This window comes from Dama dama, chromosome 11, assembly GCF_033118175.1.
Source record: "Dama dama isolate Ldn47 chromosome 11, ASM3311817v1, whole genome shotgun sequence".
NCBI classification, from domain to species: Eukaryota; Metazoa; Chordata; class Mammalia; order Artiodactyla; family Cervidae; genus Dama; species Dama dama.
This window is the reverse complement of record NC_083691.1, coordinates 98774478-98792647: the sequence shown is the minus strand read 5'-3', so window position 1 is coordinate 98792647 and position 18170 is coordinate 98774478. Positions and strand designations below refer to the sequence as shown.

General features: G+C 39.7%; 1 protein-coding gene across 1 annotated transcript in view; it reads right to left on the bottom strand.

The window, feature by feature from the left end:
- Positions 1 to 978: 978 nt before the first annotated feature.
- LOC133065174 (cytochrome c oxidase assembly factor 5) overlaps positions 979 to 18170 on the bottom strand; it is a 30544-nt gene continuing 13352 nt past the window's right edge. Inside the window, exons 2-3 of the mRNA XM_061155955.1 lie at positions 3598 to 3681; positions 979 to 1504 (exon numbers count right to left, since the gene is read on the bottom strand). Of these exons, the coding sequence (XP_061011938.1) occupies positions 1463 to 1504; positions 3598 to 3681 (126 nt within the window). The 3' untranslated portion in view covers positions 979 to 1462. The remainder of the gene's footprint in view (positions 1505 to 3597; positions 3682 to 18170) is intronic.

Here is an 18170-nt window from a genome sequence, read left to right as displayed (position 1 = left end):
AAGAGTGAATTTTAAGGTATTTGAATTTCTCCCAATGAAGCTCTCAAAAAAGCTGTAACTAAGAAAAGATAGGGCTCTATAACATAATTTGAGTTTCTTAACAAACTTAACTTTTAATAAAAGTTGTGGCACTTAATATACAAGTTATTGAAAAAAATCTATCATTTTCTCTTTCCCAATGAATAATATATAAAATAGACCTCAGTGATGTTCTGCAACAAGGACCAGTGCAGATGTAGAATTTTCACTTTAGGTGAACCTTTAAGAAAGCAAAGGGCTACAGAATACCTTGATTGCTCTAACTCCAGTGAACTGCAGACCTATGAAGAAGCAATGGCTCTTCCATCATTCTTCAATCCTGAAAATAAAACTGGAAACTCGGATTCATATCTGGCTCTACTGTATTATGTGACTGGAATAAAATCACTGTGATTCTAAACTTTTTCAAGTATTTCATAATTTTCAGTCTTGCCTTCTGAAGTCAACACCTACTGTTTCAGTTTGCTCTGAATCCTTTCCTTTTAGGATAAGGCCCACCACTCAACCAAGGTGATTCTGCCATGAATTACCAAATACAGTGCATAAGACCCAGCCCTGGCCAAGACCATGGGGTCCTGCCCCTTTTCCCACAGGGACTGGTCCAATTCAAGGGCAGGTGTTCCAGAGAAGACGAGTCCTTTTGTGGGATCTGATTAGTGGACCCCAGAAAAGGAGGTTATCTTTCTTCTTTTTGGATAGGAGACTTTAAGGATGTGTGCTTTGGCGGGGCGGGGGAGCGGGGGGAGGGCGGCGGCGGGGGACGGGACACTGGCCTCTTCCCCATTTTGGAGAGAGGGCCAGCCTGAAAATGAGGTCAGGAAACAGAAAAAAACTCAGGAGAGGGAGGCCAGAAGGCCTGGCTGCATAGTCCCAGCATTGCCTAATGAGTGACATTAATGTTTCGAGGTTGTTACTGAATGAATCAGTGCAGGGGAAGCATTTCTTCACCAAGCAGTCAAACACAATTTATTTTGGAACTAAATAGTACAATCTGAATAAAAGAAAGTTTTAGCCTACACCTTCCAGACGGATATTTTCTCATCAGGCTGCATGCTGATTCTCACGGTCCCACCCCTGGCTTCCACAGTACTGACAAAGGATGCAAGAGTTGTGTCATCTGGTTGAGAAGTCAGTGGAAACTAACAATCTTTCCGTTCCCTGTGCTTCAGAACAGTTCTTAAAACACATCTATTATGTTCTCAGCTCACAACTATTCAATTAAATTTTTATTCTAAGAATAACTTAGAGCAAGAGAATCATTTATACCTACTGGAAACCAGAACTCATCCATTTTCTTGTTTCATGGAGGAAAAAACTGGTCCACCTGAACAGATGTAACAAAAAGTATGTTTCTTATTTTGGCTTCTCTGGTTTAATGACCAGAGTCCTTTGTTGTTTTCATCTTGGTTTCAACATAGTAGTATCAATATCCTTTTCTTCCCCTGAATCTTGATCTGGCATCCAACTGAAAATAAATACACAAGTAAATCATAATTTGGACACCATAATCAAACACAGTTTTGGTAACAGGTGTTACTACATGAGAGGAGTAAACCAGCTTCCAGCATATCAAAAAGGCAACTGTCACAGCTCGGGGCAGGAAAAAAAATAAATAACAGAGGGAAAGATGGCATTAAAAACAAAAATTCCATTTACGGTCACAGGAAGAATTTTCTTCTTGAGTCCAACTTACATTCATCTTTTTTTCTGGAGTACACTCAATATACATTATTCTTCTAACAAAGCTGGCTTTCTAATTAAGCTTTATTTCGGTTAATATTCAAGCGTCTTTAAATAGTAACTGAGGAAAGAGCCGTGAAATATATGTAACACACAGCCATTCTGAGATGACAAGTCCTTAAATTGCTACCCATCGGTCAGCTGCACGCTCTCTGACTTAAGCCTCACTGTACAGCCACTTCTTAGGTGGTGCCACAGGGTGGAGGGCCCTAGTTAGTACAGAAGGCAAGACTGCACAGTCAGTGCCATCCCACAGAAATCCCGAGGAATGAATCAGTTTAGAGCTAAACTCCATTAATGAGGACAACACAGCCAGCGTTGGACAGACCACTATTTCTTCATCTGAGCACTAGATACAGTAGCTAAGAGCCACATTTTCAAAAAGTAAGTAATCTTCAAACAGGGGAATCATGATCAGGATGATGAGATGCTATTTATTAAGAGGGCACAGCCAATTCAAACCTACCATCTCACCTTCACTGAGTTACATACCCATTGTTTGAAATATTAAGCAAAATTACCAGCACAATTTAAATCATTTTATTTCAGGTTTTTGCCAACTGAAGTTGCAACAGTTAGTTCCTTACACTGGAGGACTAACACTAAGTCCTAGTCTTGAAGAAAGGTGACAAGATCTCTTAAATCTGCTAAAAAGTTCCCAATACTGCTCTTTCTGAAGTCAAAGTGTGAGTGAAGTTCTGCCTTGTACTGATATTTAGAAATGGTTAGAAGCATGTTTACTTTTTACTCAAGATTATTACAAATGTCTGCAGAAGGCAGATAAACTGTGGAAAAGTTTTACATGTTCTGATTTCTTAATGTTCTTTGCAGATCAAAGCCTGAGCTTCAGGATGGGAATTAACAGGGAGTTTATTACAAATCCAGTCATTGTGATTAATAAGGACACCTCATCGCCTCCTACACTAACTGTTCTTTATGACTTCTCAATTATATAAACATGATTTAACATTCTTGAAAGGTCTAAAGGCTTGCATTTTACAAGGGTAACAAAACTGTGTGGGAGAAGGCAAGAAAATCCTCTTTTACTACATTAAATGACAGGAAAATATGGCAAAGAACTGTATCACTTGAGAAAGCATTGCCAAATTTAATCTCACTTTACACCTCCCTGGATCTGATTAGTTAGCAGTTTTTCTCCAGCCTCCCAGATTATAATATCTTATGTGCTCTGCTTTTCCTATCAACAAAAGGAAAGGGATTTAAGTGCTGCTGACCAATCAAGAGCATGTTCAAGTTAAAGTTGCTGCTGTTTTTAAAGGAATGTTCATTTTTGTGATTTCTTATTTTCTTTTCACAAAGACAAAGCTCCTGGTTCTATTCCAAAGACCTTTGTAGATCTTTGAATCAAAGAACACTAGAGTAGAAACCATGGGATTTGTGATGTCCTTGAGGCTGTTTCTCCACAGTTCATCACTACAGGTGCCAACATTTCTCCTAGTCACATCCACATGTAAGGCACGGGGCACACACTCTAGACCCCCACATTGTGGCTGTGTAACTGCCAAATGACCCAAATACACAGGGACCAACATCAACTTTTTTCCATTTGTACTTGCCAATACCATGGTCTTAACTCTTTTTTAGAAATTTATGAAGTTCAGCTGCTGTGGTCAGCATAACAGAGCAATCAGCAGTGGGTTTCCACGAACCTCACATTAATTCACTGGGTGAGAAAAAATACATCTTTTTTTCCAAGTGACATCACTGCAACCTATTTATAATTACTAAGTCACTCACATATTTAAATCCACAGAGCTAATTTTGAGCATAAGCTTTTCAAAATCTTTAGGCACTTACCATTGATCTCTTACACTCAAAAAATGAGTATTTCAAAGCCTTGCAGTTTCCTTCCTTCAGACACTGCCGGGGGGATTTTCCTTCCTGTGACACAAAAACAATATAAATACATGGGAAATTCTCTCACAAAGTACCAAAGTAACTGTCCAGTTTTGTTTTTTTTTAAGCTAAGCAAAAGGAGAAAACAGTAATTTATATAAGAAATAACTCATAAAAAAAAAAGAAATAATTCATAAATCATTTTAACTGTTGGTACCTAAGGAGAAAAGGATAAAATAAAAAATGTGTAAAATAATTTGGGGGCACTTTAAGGATACCCTTGAATTCTTGAAAACACTGGTTTCCATGAGGCACTTTTCTTTAAAATGTTTCTATAAAAATCTAGAAACTGAAATCTCTAGCTCCTTATGTGTAAGAAAGGAAAAGAGTGGAGGTGAAAGTAGTACTGGGGTTTCTTCAGTGTTTTTCAAACTTACACACTCAAGGAGTCCTAAAGACAGGGGAGATAGTGTGTGAGACACGGAGACAGAGGCGGGAGAGAGAGGGCATGCAGGTGAGAGTTCAGGAACACTGGGAGTGAAGGGGAGGGCTTTGTCCTAGAAGCCAGGATCAGCTTGCTTTAACGTCTCCAATTACATTATCCTTTTACTCGAGGAAGTCTACCTGGAACACATCTTGGCATTTTCCCACCCCTTACCTTCACAGTCAAGTTCTCTATTCTGAGAAGCTCACTGAGTAAGAATTGGAAAAGGAAAGTGAAATTTTTAACAGAATTTATATATACTGGTGAGGGAAGATCTTCTTGGGCTCAATGTGTCTCAACTTGTCTTTAAGCAGTGAAAGCTCATAAGAGCTTAAGAAAATTGGATTGAACCATTCCCTTTCTGCCAACAAGACAGGATATAGTTGAAGTTCACTAGCTGGTACTGCTATAAGATTAGTGCTATTTCTGACTCTTAACAAATAATAAGACTTTAAAAATCACACTTGATAATATAACTGTGAAAGCAGATAACAGCTAAAATTTAGTAGTATTTTAGTAGGTAAATCCCAGACAACCATTGGTTTTTCAGACAACCACTTGCAGCAAGTGGTGGCTGCGCAGAGCTGGAGCAGCCATGAGGAGCTACCCCACGTCCAAGGTAAGAGAAGCCCCAGTAAGACGGCAGGCACTGAGAGAGGGCATCAGAGGGCAGAGAGACTGAAACCACGACCACAGACAACTAGCCAATCTGATCACATGGACCACAGTCTTGTCTAACTCACTGAAACTAAGCCATGCCGTGTAGGGCCACCCAAGATGGAGCTGACTGTGGGTCAGATCATGAACTCCTTATTGCCAAATTCAGACTTAAATTGAAGAAAGGCAATGCAAAGAATGCTCAAACTACTGCACAACTGCACTTATCTCACATGCTAGTAAAGTAATGCTCAAAATTCTCCAAGCCAGGCTTCAGCAATATGTGAACCATGAAATTCCAGATGTTCAAGCTGGTTTTAGGAAAGGCAGAGGAACCAGAGATCAAATTGCCAACATCCGTTGGATCATCGAAAAAGCAAGAGTGTTCCAGAAAAACATCTATTTCTGCTTTATTGACTATGCCAAAGCCTTTGACTGTGTGGATCACAATAAACTGGAGAATTCTGAAAGAGATGGGAATACCAGACCACCTGACCTGCCTCTTGAGAAACCTGTATGCAGGTCAGGAAGCAACAGTTAGAACTAGACATGGAACAACAGACTGGTTCCAAATCGGGAAAGGAGTACATCAAGGCTGTATATTGTCACCCTGCTTATTTAACTTATATGCAGAGTACATCATGAGAAACGCTGGGCTGAATGAAGCACAAGCTAGAATCAAGATTGCTGGGAGAAATATCAATAACCTCAGATATGCAGATGACACCACCCTGATGGCAGAAAGTGAAGAAGAACTAAAGAGCCTCTTGAAAGTGAGAGCAGAGTGAAAAAGTTGGCTTAAAGCTCAACATTCAGAAAACTAAGATCATGGCATCCAGTCTCATCACTTCATGGCAAATAGATGGGGAAACAGTGGCTGACTTTATTTTTGGGGGCTCCAAAATCACTGCAGATGGTGACTGCAGCAATGAAATTAAAAGACGCTTGCTTCTTAGAAGAAAAGTTATGACCAACCTAGACAGCATATTAAAAAGCAGAGAGATTACTTTGCCAACAAAGGTCCGTCTAGTCAAGGCTACGGTTTTTCCAGTGGTCATGTATGGATGTGAGAGTTGGACTATAAAGAAAGCTGAGTGCCGAAGAATTGATGCTCTTGAACTGTGGTGTTGGAGAAGACTCTTGAGAGTCCCTTGGACTACAAGGAGATCCAACCAGTCCATCCTAAAGATCAGTCCTGAGTGTTCATTGGAAGGACTGATGCTGAAACGGATAATCCAATACTTTGGCCATCTGATGCAGAGCTGACTCATTTGAAAAGACCTTAATGCTGGGAAAGATTGTAGACGGGGAAAACGGGACGACAGAGGATGAGATGGCTGGATGGCATCACCGACTCGATGGACATGAGTTTGAGTAAACCCCGGGAGTTGGTGATGGACAGGGAGGCCTGGCGTGCTGCAGTCCATGGAGTCGCAGAGTCGGACACGACTGAGCCACTGAACTGAACTGAACTTTTCCTTTCTGGCATTATTTTCTCTTTTGGATGGTTTTGGTCACTGCCTCCTATAAAACGTTACAGTAACAATTTAACAGACGCAGAAGAGATTAAGAAAGGGTAGAAAGAACACGTGGAAGAACTATACAAAAAAGGTCATTATGACCCAGATAACCACAGTGATGTGATCACTCACTTAGAGCCAGACATCTTGGAGTGTGAAGTGGGTCTTAAGAAGCATTACTATGAACAAAGTTAGTGGAGGTAACAGAATGTTTACCTACTGAAATACTACTAAATTTTAGCTCTTACCTAGCTCACATCATAAGCTCCTTACTGGAAAATTCAGGCTTAAACTAAAGAAAGTAGGGAAAAACACTAGACCATTCAGGTATTACCTATATCAAATCCCTTATGATTATACAGTGGAGGTGACAAATAGATTCAAGGGATTAGATCTGCCTACTAGATTCTTAAATGAATGATGCAAAGAAAGAGAGGAAAATAACAGAATGGGAAAGACTAGGGATCTCATTGATGAAATTGGAGATATCGAGAGAAGATTTCATTCAAGGATGGGCACAATAAAGGACAGAAATGCTAAAGACCTAACAGAAGCAGAAGAGATTAAGAGGAGGTAGCAAGAATACACAGCAGAACTGTACCAAAAAGGTGCTAATGACCCAGAAAACCATGGTGGTGTAGTCACTCACTAAGAGCCAGATATCCCCGAGTGTGAAGTCAATGGGCCTTAGGAAGCATCACTACAAACAAAGCTGGGGCAGGGAGTGGTTCCAAGATGGCAGAGGAACAGGAAGGGGAGACCACTTTCTCCCCAACAGACACATTAAAAGATCACCTGCGTGTGGAGCAACCTCCACAAAACAACTTCTGAATGCTGGCAGAGGACCCCAGATACCAATTTCTCTGAAATTACGTGGCACAAAGGATAAAGACGAAAAGGGAGACGAAGGATTTCAGGATGGAGACTTGTCCTGGGGAGGAATTCGAGAAGTTTCCACACAACAGGAAGACGTCTCATAGGTGGAATCAGTGGGGAGCTTTGGAATCTCAGAGGCAGCATAAAAAAATCGCCACAGAAATCCTGCCGAAAGACAATTACCAGCCAAGAAGCAGCTCCCATGCTTGCAACCCCACAGTGAGTGGGGCTGGGTACAGAGGTGCGTGCTGCACGGTCGGGCCTTGGGGAAAAGACTGGGGTTGAACGCCATGAGGACTCAGTGAGGGGACCAGCGTGACAGAGCACAGACAGAATGGGGAACCCCAAACAGAGGGACAAAGAAAAACAGGACCTTTCCCTCCGGAAGGCTCTAGTGCCGCACCGTGACCCCTGGGGCACTCACAGAACAAAGGGTCACACCCTCACAAATAGCAAAGGAGAGCTGCTGTTTGTGGCTCTCCCTGGAGGCAGAGAGACAGGCGCAGGACAGCCAGAGGCGAAAGGCAAAGGGCCACTGCAATCTCAGCCCCAGGGACTATACTTCCCACCACGCACTGAGCAGGCTGCCAACCGCTCACCACGTCTTCCTGGGGTCCTGGATGGTTCACATCTGCCGGTGGTGTCATAGCCTGAGACCAGCTCCCCTGAGGAAATGCACAGCCCACCAGGGACTGTGCCCTCGCAGTGCCCCCGAAACGAGGGAATATCTGACACTGAACTGACCCCACACTACCCACAACAGCTCCAGAGACATTTCTAGATATGTTTTTCTTGTTATTACTTTTAAAGTTTTTATTATTTTTTAAATTCCTTTTTTTATTATTTTATCTTTTTTTCCCTCTTTTTCCCCATTCCTTCGCTTTTTCTTTTTTCTCTCATACTGTCCTAATATGCTTCTTTAGTACTCCTTTAACTTTTTTTTTAATAGCCTACTTATATCTTTCTTTAAAAAAACTTACTTTTTAAATAAATTCCACATTCTTTATTTTTATGTTTGGCTTTTTGTATATTGTACTTTGGGGAGCCTAATTTTTACTTTAGGTTTTTAACTTTTGCTTTTTGAGCTTTTGTTATTAATTTTGTATCTTTGAGAGTCTAATTTTCAATATGCATTTTCACTTAGGGATTTCATTACTGGCTTGATTGGTCCCTCCCCTTTTGACTCCCCCTTTTCTCCTTCTGATCACCTATATCTCCTTTCTCCCTCTTCTCTTTCCTGTATAACTCTGTGAATCTCTTTGTTTCTGGCTATGGAGAGTTGTTTCATCATTAACCTAGTGGTTTTGTCTTCTGTGCTGTGTGGCTGAAGTCTTGATGCTACTGTAAAAGGTGGGGACCAAAACCCAGAGGCAGGAGGCTCAACTCCAGAACTTTGGACCATAACAAAACTCCTGACCCCAGGGAACATTAATAGATAAGGGCCTACCCCAAAACCTCCATACTACACTGAGATCAAGCTCCACCTAAAAACCAGCAACCTCCAGTGCAAGACACCCCACACTAATCCTCCAGCAAAGCAGGAACATGACGCTGAACATGAAGAAAAAAAAGGCCGCCCAAAGGTATACCAAACCATAAACTCACTACTGGACACTGCACTGCCCTCCAGAGAGACAAAATCCAGCTCCATTCACCAGGGAACAGACACAAGATCCCCCAACCAGGAAACCTTCACAAGTCACTGGGCCAACCCAACCCACAGGGAGCAGACTCCACAATTAAGAGGAACTATGACCCTCCTGCCTGCAGAAAGCAGACCGTAAACACAGAACACTAAATAAAATGAAAAGGCAGAGAAATACCCAGCAGGTGAAAGAATATGAAAAATACCACCAAACCAAACCAAAGATGAAGAAATAGGGAGTCTACCTGAAGAAGAATTCAGAATGATGATAGTAAAGATGATACAAAATCTTGAAAACAAAATGGAGATACAGAAATGTAGACTAGAGACACAGATTGAGAAGACATAAGAAATGTTTAACAAGGACCTAGAAGGAATAAAGAACAGCCAATCAGTAATGAGCAATGTAATAACTGAGATGAAAAATACTCTGGAGGGAACAGTAAAGTAACTGAGGCAGAAGAAAGGATAAGTGAGCTGGATGATAGAGTGGTATAAATAAATGAAACAGGGTGCAAAAAAAGAACAAAGAAATGAGGACAGCCTCAGAGACCTCTGGGACAATGTTAAGTCCCCCAACATTCGAATCATAGGCATCCCAGAAGTCAATAAAAGGAAAGGACATGATAAAGTACTGGAGATAACAGTTGAAAACTTACCTAAAACGGGGAAGGAAATACCCACCCAAGTCCAAGAAGAGAGTCTTATACAGGATAAACCCAAGGAGAAACACACCAAGACACATATTAATCAAACTAACAAAAATTAAACACAAAGAATAAATATTAAAAGCAGCAAGGGAAAAGCAACAAATAACACACAAGGGGCTCCTCATAAGGATAACAGTTAATCTTTCAACAGAAACTCTGCAGGCCAGAAACAAATGGCAGGATATATTTAAGTGATGAAAGGAAAAAGCAACCAAGATTACTCAACCCAACAAAGATCTCAGTCAGATTTAAAGAAGAAATCAAAAGCCTTACAGACAAGCAAAAGCTAACTGAATTCAGCACCACCAAATCAGCACTTCAACAAATGCTAAAGGATTTTCTCTTGACAGGAAACACAGAAAAGGTTTATAAAACAATAAAGTAAATGGTAATGGGATCATACTTATCAATAATTACCTTAAACATAAGTAAGTTAAATGCTCCAACCAAAGACAAAGACTGGCTGAATGGATACTAAAAAAACAAGACCCCTATATAATGCTGCCTACAAGAGACCCGCCTCAAACCAAGGGACACATACAAACTGAAAGTGAGAATGGAAAAAAGTGAGAAAAAAGTGAAATCCATTGTTTTGGGGTGAAATGCCCTGCAGATATCGATTAGGTCTGTGTGGCCCAATGTATCATTTAAAGCTTGTTAATTTTCTGTCTGGATGATCTGTCTGCTGGTATGAGTGGGATATTAAAGTCCCCCAATATTTTTGTGTTACTGTCAAGATGGAAAAGATATTTCATGCAAATGGAGACCAAAAGAAAGCTGGAGTAGCAATACTCATATCAGATAAAATACTTAAAAAAAAAGAACTGTTATAAGAGACAAAGAAGGATACTACATAATGATCAAGGGGTTAATCCAAGAAAAAGATGTAACAATTATAAGTATATATGCACCCAACATAGGAACATCTCAACACATAAGGCAAATTCTAACAACTATTAAAGGGGAAACTGATAGTAATGCAAAAATATTGGGGGACTTTAATATCCCACTCACTTCAACGGACAGATCATCCAGACAGAAAATTAACAAGCTTTAAATGATACATTGGAACACACAGACCTAATCGATATCTGCAGGGCATTTCACCCCAAAACAATGGATTTCACTTTCTTCTCAAATGTGCATGGAACATTCTCCAGGATAGATCACATCTTGGGCCACAAATCAAGCCTTGGTGAGTTTTAAAAAACTGAAATCATTTCAAGAGTTTTTTCTGATCACAATACTGTAAGATTAGATAACTACAGGAAAAGGAAACCGTAAGAACACACAAACACGTGGAGGCTGAACAGCACGCTTCTGAGTAACCAGCAGACCACTGAGGAAATAAAAAGGAAGTCAAAACATACATAGGGACAAATGATACTGAAAACATGGCAACCCAAAACCTACGGAATTCAGTGAAGCAGTGTAAGAGGCAAGTTCACAGCAATATAAGCCTACCTCAAGAAATAAAAGAAAAATCAAATCAACAACCTAGCCTTATACTTAAAGCAACTAGAAAAAGAACAATAAAAACCCAAAGTTAGTAGAAGGAAAGAAATCATAAAAATCAGCAGAAATAAATGAAAAAGATATCAAGAAGATAAACCAAACAGACAGTTAGCCAAACTCATCAAGATGAAAAAGAGGGAGATTACTCAAATCAGTAAAATTAGAAATGAAAATGGAGAAATTACAACAGACAACACACAAATACAAACAAACATAAACTACTATGAGCAACCATATGCCAATAAAATGGACAACCTGGAAGAAATGGACAAATTCTTAGAAAAGTATAACCTTCCAAAACTGAACCAGGAAGAAGTAGAAATTCACAAGCATGGAAAACAGAACTACAATCAAAAATCTTCCAACCAACAAAAGCCCAGGACCAGATGGCTTCACAGGTGAACTTTACCAAAAATTTCAAGAAGAGCTAATACCTATCCTACTCAAACTCTTCCAGAAAATCACAGAGGAAGGAAAACTTCCAAACTCATCCTACAAGGCCATAATCACTCTGATAGCAAAACCAGATGAAGATGCCACACACACAAAAAGTAAACTATAGGCCAATATCACTGATGAACATAGATGCAAAAATCCTCAACAAATTCTGGCAAACAGAATCCAATGACACATTAAAAAGATCATACATCATGATCAAGTGGGCTTTAGTCCAAGGAAGTAAGAACTCTTCCATATTCACAAATCAATCAATGTGATACACCATATCAACAAATTGAAAGATAAAAACCATATGATTATTCCCACAGATGCAGAGAAAGCCTTTAACAAAATTCAAAACTCATTATGATAAATATTCTCCAGAAAGTAGGCACAGAAGGGACATACCTCAAGATAATAAAAGCCATATACAACAAACCCACAGCAAACATTATCCTCAATGGCTAAAACTTGAAAGCATTTCCTCGAAAATCAGGAACAAGACAAGGGTGCCCACTCTCACTACTGCTACTCAACATAGTTTTGGAAATCCTAGCCACAGCAATCAGAGAAGAAAAAGAAGAAAAAGGAATATAGGATGGAAAAATAGAAGTAAATCTCTCGCAGTTTGCAGATGACGTGATTCTCTACATAGAAAACCCTGAAGATGCCAGCAGAAAATAACTAGAGCTAATCAATGAAAGTAGTAAATTCAAAGGATATAAAATGAATACACAGAAATCCCTTGCATTCCTATACACCAACAATGAAAAGAGAGAGAAAAATTAAGGAAACAATCCCATTCACCATTGCAATGAAAAGAATAAAATATTTAGACATACAGACACTGTAAAACACTGATGAAAAAAAATCAAAGATAACACAAATAGATGGAGAAATACCATGTTCTTGGATTGGAAGAATCAATATAGCGAAAATGAATATACTACCCAAAGCAATCTATAGATTCAATGCAATCCCTATCAAACTACCAATGGTATTTTTCACAGAATTAAAGCCAATAATTTCACAATATGTATGAGCCACAAAAGATCCAAAATAGCCAAAGCAATCTTGAGAAAGAAGAATGGAACTAGAATCAACTTTCCCAACTTTATACTACAAAACTACAGTCATCAAGACAGCACTGGCACAAAGACAGAAGTAAGATCAATGGAACAAAATAGAAAGTTTGGAGATAAATCCACCCCTATGGACACCTTATCTTTGACAAAGGAAGCAAAAATATGAAGGAAAGACAATCTCTTCAACAAGTGGTACTGGGAAAATTGGTCAGCTATGTTTAAAAGAATGAAACTAGGACAGTTGCTAACACCACACACAAAAATAAACTCAAAATGGATTAAAGACCTAGATTTAAGACCAGAAACTATAAAACTCTCAGACAAAAACAGAGAGAACACTCTCTGACTCACCTCCCAAAGTAACGGAAATTAAAAAATAAACAAATGGGACCTAATTAAATGTAAAACCTTTTGCACAATGAAGGAAACTATAAACAAGGTGAAAAGACAGCCCTCAGAATGGGAGAAAGCAATAGCAAATGAAACAACTGACACAGGACTAATCTCCAAAATATATTTAGCAGCTCAACTTGAGAAAAATGAACAACCTAATCAAAAAGTGGGCAAAAGACCTAAACAGACATTTCTCCAAGAAGACATACGGATGGCTAGTAAACACATGAAAAGATGCTTGACATTTCTCATTATTAGAGAATTGCAAATCAAAACCACAATGAAGTATTATCTCACACAGGCTGGAATGGTCATCATCAAAAAGTCTACAAACAATAAATGCTGTAGAGGATATGGAGAAAAGGGGACCCTCTTACACTGTTGGTGGAGAACAGTGTGGAGATTCCTCAAAAAACCAGGAACAGAATTGCCATGCAACCCAGCAATCTCACTGCTGGGCATAAACCCCAAGGAAACCAGAAATGAAAGAGACACAAGTACCTCAATGTTCACTGCAGCACTATTTACAATAGCTAAGACATGGAAGCAACCTAGATGTCCATTGGCAGATGAATGGATAAGGAAGCTGTAGTACATATACACAATGGACTATTACTCAGTTATAAAAACTAATGCATTTGAGTCAGTTCTAATGATGTGGATGTACCTGGAGTTGATTATACAGAATGAAGCATAACAGAAAGAGAAGGACAAATACTGTATATTAACACAAACATATGGAATTTAGAAAAATGGTACCAACAATCCTACATGCAGGGCAACAAAGGAGACACAGATGTAAAGAACAGACTTTTGGACTCAGTGGGAGAAAGCAAGGATGGGATAACTTGAGAGAATAGCATTGATGACTCGTGCAAGTTTGATGCAAGAAGCAAAGCACCCAAAGCTGGCGCTCTGGGACAACCTAGAGGGATAGGGTGGGGAGGGAGGTGGGAAGGGGATTCAGGATGGGGGGGACACATGTATGTCTATGGCCGATTCATGTTGATGTATGGCAAAAATCATCATAATACTGTAATTATCCTCCAATTAAAATAAATTTTTAAAAATAAAAACATAAGCAAAGAACAAACAAACAAACAAAAGCTAGAGAAGGTGACGGAATTCCAGCTGAGCTATTTAAAATCTTAAAAGATGATGCTTTTAAAGTGCTGCACTCAATATGTCAGCAAACTTGGAAAACTCAGCAATGGGCAAAGGACCAGAAAAGATCAGTTTGCATTCCAATCCCAAAGAAAGGCAATGCCAAAAAATGTTCAAACTACCATACAATTGCACTCAATTCACTAGCTAGTAAAGTTATGCTCAAAATCCTTCAAGCAAGGCTTCAGCACTACATGAACTGACAACTTCAAGATATACTAGCTGGGTTTAGAAAAGGAATCAGAGATCAAATTGCCAACATTCATTGGATCATAACGCAAGGGGATTTCAGAAAAACATCTACTTTTTTGCCCTGGGATTTGCCCTGATAAACCTTTGACTGTGTGGCTCACAACAAACTGTGGAAAATTATTAAAGAGATGGGAATACCAAATCCCCTTACCTGTCTTCTGCTGTCTCCTAAGAAACCTGTATGCAGGTCAGGAAGCAACAGTTAGAACCAGACAAGGGGAGAAAAAGATGGCGGAGGAGTAAGTGGATGTGGAAGTACATCTCTCTCCACAGATATATCAGGAATACACCTTCAGACACAGAAGTGCTTGCAGAACACCAGCTGAGAGCGGGCAGGAGTACCTGACCACTGGGAAAGAATATATAGAACCATGCAAAATTCGGTAGGATGAAGGAAGTAGGGGAAAAAACAGGAGAGTTAGGAGAGTTAGTAGGACTGGACCTGCCCTCAGTGGGTGGGGGAACTGAAGCAAGGGTCTGATCCCCACATCGGGGCAACTCTTTGGGTGAGAGGAGAAACATCTGATGCTGAGAGTGAAGCAGCTGATCTGTGACAGTCTGACAGTCTAAATGGAATGAGAATCACACAGACAATCCTGGCTGCAGCCATACATACCCCAGACAGGTCCCCTAGAAGGCACAGTGGCTGGGAGCTGGAGTGCAGGGATTGTATAGCAATCCCAGGGCGAGGATTTCTGTTGACTGTGGGGAGACAGCCTGAGGGGAAGTGAGGAGATTGTGGTGGAAAACCAGCCACTGAGGGAAAGCAATAAGCTCAGTCATGTGTAGGGGATGGAACCATCACCGTAGCATCTCTCTCGCCACATGCCGACACCAGCAGCTGAACAATAGAGAGACTGGCCCTTCAAGCTCTTGGCTCAGGAAACAAGAGGAGGACTCCAGCCAGGGGGGTCCCTTTATGTGTCTGACTTGAGGAGCTACAGAAAAGGACCCAAGCCAGAGAGCCCTCTAAGACGACCCACATGTAGAGGTGGAGGTAAAACCCACTGACACCCAGGGCAGTGTGGCTAAGCAAGAAGACCCAAAACCTTCCCACTAGCTGTACAAACTGTGGACTAAATCCATACCATCGACTGCACAGACTCTGTATCCGTGGAATATATAAAAGGATGTTTGAGAATTCCCACAAGAGAATATGCACTAGTTCTGACAGCTGTGGACACTGGAGGTAAGAACACACAGGAGTAGGACCAGATTAGAGTCCGAGCTGCCCCCACAGCAGATCCAGACACCAGCCCAGCGCTGGAGTGCATCCTAGGGAGGCAAGGTGGACTGTGACTCCCAACGAGGGAAAGGATGCTGACAGCAGAGACTCAAGAAAGACATTTATTATTCTTATATGTTGACTGTTCTGTGGTTGCTTCTGGATTTTTTTTTTTTTTCTTTTTCATCTGCTGTTGTAGCTTTTGACTTTATTAGCACTATTAAATCTATTTAAGCTTTTTAGAACTTTTCTTAATCACAATTTTAATTTCTGTTACATACTTCTGCCTGTACATTGGCCTTTCATGGTTCTGTGGGGTTTTCTTTTTTTCTTTTTTTTCCCTATCCCTTTCCTTTCTTTAACTTCAGCTTTTAAATTTTAAAATATTACTATTTCTTTCTATACTTATTACTTTGCTTTCTTTTCCTACTGTCTTTTCCCACTGCAGTTAATCTTTAATATGTCTTCTCCATCTGCCTCTATTTAACACTGCATTTCTATTCTCTTTCTTTTTCTCACCATATTTGTTAGTTTGTTTTGTTTTTGTTGCTTTATTCCCCAGTTGGCACCTTGCTTTAGTTTTGTTTTCAAGTTTGTGCTTTGGGTTAGGTTTGTTCTTAACTGGTGGATATTATCTTTGGTTTCCTTTGTTCACGGGTCAATCCATTGTACTTTATTTTTTTTGGACCGTTTGGTTTTGTTTATGGGTGTATATTTATGTATGTATATTCCATTATTTTAGTTATCAATTGCCTGATTTTGTAACTGACATTTGTCTGTGGTGTGTCTTTTGTTTCTCATTTTTGTGTTATTTGTTTTAATCCCATTAAATGTCATACTATCTGTGGAATCTCCATTCCCAGCAAGTGATCAAGCCCTGAGCCTTTGAAGTGGGAGCACTGACTCCAAGACCCTAGACTACCAGAGAACTCATGACCCTAGGGAGTATCAAATAGTGAGAACTCTCACAAAGCCAACCATGTGTACACAAGACCCAGCATCACCCAACTGCCAATAGAACCCTGTGCAGGACGCCTCATCCAAACAACAAACAAGACAAAAATACAAACCCAATCATCAGCAGACAGAATTATCACCTCACTCAGCCCTGCCATCGGGGTGGGGTAACAACTTACCTCCCTTTACCAGAACACAAGCACATGTCACACCCTACACAAAACTTACAAAGCACTGGACAAACCTCAGGAGGGCAGAAACCAAAAGGAAGAAAGAATTCAACCTCAAGTCTCAGAAACAGATACCTCAAACACAATAAGTTAAAAGAAAAGAAAAATGAAAAGAAAGAGAAATACTGTGCAAATGAAGAAACAACCTAGAAACACACAAGCCCAAATAAAGGAAGAGGAAGTAGGCAAACTACCTGAAAAAGAATCCAGGATAATGGCAGTAAAGATGATCCAAAACCTCGAAAGTACAATGGAGAAAATGCAAGAATCAATTAACAAAGACCTAGAAGAAATAAAGAATGAACATACAGAGACAAACAACACAATTACTGAAATCAAAAATACTCCAGAAGGAATCAATAGCAGAATACCTGAGCCAGAAGGACAGCCAAGTGACCTGGAAGATAGAATGGTGGAAATAATTGCCAAAGAGCAGAATAAAGTAAAAGGAATGAAAATAATTGAGGATAGTCTCAGAGACCTCTGGGACAATATTAAACACACCAACATTCAAATTACAGGGATTCCAGAAGAAGAAAAGAAAAAGGAAGGGTATGAGAAAATTTCTGAAGAGCGTCTAGATGAAAATTTCCCTAACATGGAAAACAAAATAGTCAATCAAGTCCAAGAAATGCAAAGAGTTCCACACAGGATAAACCCAAGGAGAAACACACCAAGACACATACTAATCAAACTAACAAAGATTAAACACCAAGAAAGAATGTTTAAAGCAGCAAGGGAAAAGCAACAAGTAACATACAAAGGAAATCCCACATTTAACACCTGATCTTTCAGCAGAAAATCCGCAGTCCAGAAGTGATATACTTAAAGTACTGAAAGGGAAAAATCTAAAACCAAGATTACTCTACCCAACAAGGATCTCATTCAAAATTGATAGCAAAATAAAAAACCTTACAGACGAGGAAAAGTTAATATAATTCAGTACCACCAAACCAACATCACAACAAATGTTAAAAGGACTTAGATAGACAGGAGGTACAAGAGAAGAAAAAGATCCATAAAAACAAACCCCAAACAATTAAGAAAATGCCAAAAGGAATGTATATATCAATAATTACTTTGAATATAAATGGACTAAATGCTCCTACCAAAAGGCACAGACCGGCTGAATGGATACACTCAAGACCCATATATATGCTGTCTACAAGAAACCCACTTCAGACCTAAACACACATACACACTGAAAGTAAGAGAACGGAAAAGTATACTCCATGCAAATGGAAATCAAAAGAAAGCTAGGGAAGCAATCCTCATATCAGACAAAACAGACCTAAAAGTAAAGAATATTATAAGAGATGAGAAAGGACAGTACATAACAATCAAGGGATCAATCCAAGAGGAAGACATAACAATTGTAAATAT